Genomic DNA, 3,489 nt, shown 5'->3' with positions numbered 1-3,489 from the left:
ACTTATTTTCGTAATTCGCTATTTTTGTAAAATGGCGGTCGCGGAATGTGCATTCGTTAATTACGCGGTTCCTGTACATCATTAGGTCAAACAAATACGTTCCCTTACGGCTGGCAGCAACAATCCAGCAGCCAGTTATTTAATTTTGATGAATCCGCGTAATTAACGAAGGCACATGCGATGCCACGCGGTTTTACGTGACTTGACCTTTTAAACTTTCCTTTTAGTCAACGTGTCATTTCACAATTGTATTTATTACGTTGTATTTAGCTTTGTTCTTGCTTGTGGGTGCCTTCTGCCTACCCACAAGTACTTAACCTTTGTTATTTTTCATTTTAAATTCCGTTGTGATTTTCTCCCGGCAGCAGGATTAATACGTAAGCCTTCCCTCATTGGGTAAAGCATTCCTTAAGCTGCCGGGACGGAATCGAAACGGGCGCGTGCACAGCAGCGCAGTATACCCGCACTGTAACATGTTACAGGAACTCCGTTAGGGTTTAAAACCCTCGGCCACTACGTGGCATACACCAACTTCAAGCGACGCGCGTCGTGCCTGGCAGCCGCAGTTCCGGGTTCACTTCCCGTCGGAGTCCTCCTTCAACATCTTCCGTCTCCGACACGACAAGGCGCCGGCTATCTACATTCCAGCCGGCCTTTACCCAGGGGAGTGCATAACCCCGGGAGTGCTAACGATCCGTACCTTTAGGCCGGAGCCCACGTATTCATAAATTTTTATGTACCCTGGGATTCATTTCTCTTTTAATTAAATCAGTTAACCGCCCTACCTTCTTTTATTTTCACCCTTATTAGGGAAAGGTAGGGAAACCAGGTTACACCATCTTGGATTTACAAATAGTGCCATATTCACATTGAGCATCCCCAAATACCTCGAAAATGATACCCACATAGCATTTTTTTGAAAAAATTGTGCCCGCCATCTTGGATTTAGAAATGAGTGCCACATTCGTAATGAGCACCCCCAAGTACCTCGAAAATGATACCCATATTGCATTTATTTGAAAACTCGTGTCCGCCATCTTGGATTTAGAAATGAGTGCCATATTCGTAATGAGCATCCCCAAATACCTCGAAAATGATACCCATATTGCATTTTTTTGAAAAAATCGTGCCCGCCATCTTGGATTTAGAAATGAGTGCCATATTCGTAATGAGCACCCCCAAGTACCTCGAAAATGATACCCATATTGCATTTTTTTGAAAAATCGTGCCCGCCATCTTGGATGTAGAAATGAGTGCCATATTCGTCATGAGCATCCCCAAGTACCTCGAAAATGATACCCATATTGCATTTATTTCAAAACTCGTGTCCGCCATCTTGGATTTAGAAATGAGTGCCATATTCGTAATGAGCATCCCCAAATACCTCGAAAAGGATACCCATATAGCATATTTTGAAAAATCGTGTCCGCCATCTTGGATTTACAAATAAGTGCTATATTCGTTTTTCATCGACAAAACCGAGCACATCTGTAGGCACCTGATCGACAATGTCGGGCAAATCTGTAGGCACCTTTAACTTAATGATGAGTTAAGCAAGATACAATTTCCCCACTTTTGAGGGAAATGTTATTCCATGGCATCATTATTTGTATATTTGTGTGCGTGCCGACGAGCGTAGTTACAAGTTGCTTACGCCTACATGAATTTGGTTTTTGCCTCACTTGTGACAGTTCGTTTGATATGAAACTATCATTCTATGCGTTATTATTCTAAGTACGCGGGCATCAAACTCCAACAATGTCCAGTTGTCAAGCGTTTCGAGATCTTATGTCTCTTTTATTCTCGCGAGTAAAAATGAAATATAAATATGTACTTTCATTAAAATTATTACCCAAATAAATTGAGTAGAACTCACGATACAGATCAAAGCACAGATAAAGTCATATTTCTAATTTAGTTGTATTAACATCATGGCTGGCAACTCCTAGGAATTAACTTTAAGTTTTTGTCCTGTAAGCTGGTGATTATGGCCAAAGTCATCGGTGTTTAAAAATAGACCGTACTGAGTGGAAATAAGATTTAAATTTACGTGAACGCTATTCGATAATAACTTTGATAACCCAATGATCTTCCGGTTGTGGGCCGCCATTATTAGGTCGTATTCCACTATGTTTTTTTGCAAATGTGTGCGTGTATTTTGATGTGAGCCATAGATATAGAAAAAAAGGGGAGATATGTAATGACGCTATGTAAGATCGGGTACCGATGTCGCCACTTTTTAGCTTGTGTGCAATTCAAACATTACGCTCTATTTTCTACTACCATAACTTAAACATTTTGATTGGGTAGGGCTTAAAACGTGAAGACGACGTAAAATAATTTTAAAATTTAACAAAATAAATTTACGGTCGCTTGAATAAGAGTTATATTACAATAACTCAGTATTTTTTTCATCCTGGTTCAGGCAACCTTTTTTTTACTAAGACGCCACCAACAGGTGGCGTTTTAGTAAAAATACTACTAGTATATATTAGCTAACTATTACACGTTAGATGGCGCTGAAACTAATTTTTCGTTACATTAAGTACTCACGGAGCGGTTTTCACCTGCGTCTGCCGCGGAACCGCGGCATCTGTAGAATGTAACAGTTAAGTACGTAAAATTAGTAGCACATTTCACGATGCGTTTTACGCCTGTGGTGGTGACGGTTGCTCGCGGTTGCCGAGGCGGGGTACTAGTAGAACCGCGCAGGATGCGATGACCTGCGGGAGCGCCGCCTCGCGGTGCAGCGCATGCGGGATCGGTGGAAACAGGGCTTGGCGGATCCCCCCTATGGCGCTCGTACCATAGGGGCGATCCGCTCTGTCCTCGTAGAGTGGGTAAACCGGTCCCACGGGCCACTGTCGTACCACCTTGTGCAGGTGCTGACCGGGCACGGTTGCTTCGGTCACTACCTGCACAAGGTGGCGAGGAGGGAACCGTCCCCGTCGTGCCACGAGTGCGGCGCTGCGGATGACACCGCGCAACACACCCTAGAGGTGTGCAGCCGGTGGGATGAGCAGCGCTGCACTCTGACGGGGACTGTAGGGCAGGACCTCTCGCTGCCGAGCGTGGTTGCTGCCATGCTGGATAGCGAGGAGTCCTGGGAGGCGGTGGCCTACTTTTGCGCACAGGCTATGTCGCAAAAGGAGGCCGCGGAGCGGGTGCGCGAGGACGCGGCGGACGCGCACCCGCTTCGGCGCAGACGTACGGGGAGAAGGCGAACGCAGTTCGCTGCACGTCTGATCCCCTAGTGAGGCCAGCGGGCTCTAGCAGAGACTCCGGAGCCTGCATTGCACGGCCTCACTCGTCTGGGGGGCGGGTTGGAGGACAACTAACCTGCCCCTCCGATGGCGCGGGAGCCCTGGCGCAAGCTAGGGCGGCCGGGCGGCGTCGTGGTGAATGTGCACCGACCCCACGGCGCAGACTCAACCGGCGGGAGGTAGACCCGGGGGGGTTTGAGGTAGGCCCTCCAGTGGGAGAGTCTCA

The 3,489-nt window shown here is 46.7% G+C and overlaps 1 protein-coding gene across 1 annotated transcript; it reads left to right on the top strand.

The window, feature by feature from the left end:
* Positions 1–2,867: 2,867 nt before the first annotated feature.
* Positions 2,868–3,254, top strand: LOC113231912 (the record flags this gene model as incomplete). Its single annotated transcript, XM_026466453.1, has 1 exon — positions 2,868–3,254. A coding segment is annotated over one exon (387 nt), but the record flags the coding sequence as incomplete, so codon positions are not given.
* Positions 3,255–3,489: the final 235 nt, after the last annotated feature.

This window comes from Hyposmocoma kahamanoa, unplaced genomic scaffold (genome assembly GCF_003589595.1).
Source record: "Hyposmocoma kahamanoa isolate Upper Pololo Valley unplaced genomic scaffold, ASM358959v1 66, whole genome shotgun sequence".
NCBI lineage: Eukaryota > Metazoa > Arthropoda > Insecta > Lepidoptera > Cosmopterigidae > Hyposmocoma > Hyposmocoma kahamanoa.
Note: the sequence above shows the minus strand (reverse complement) of the source record. Positions and strands in the feature narration are given on the sequence as shown.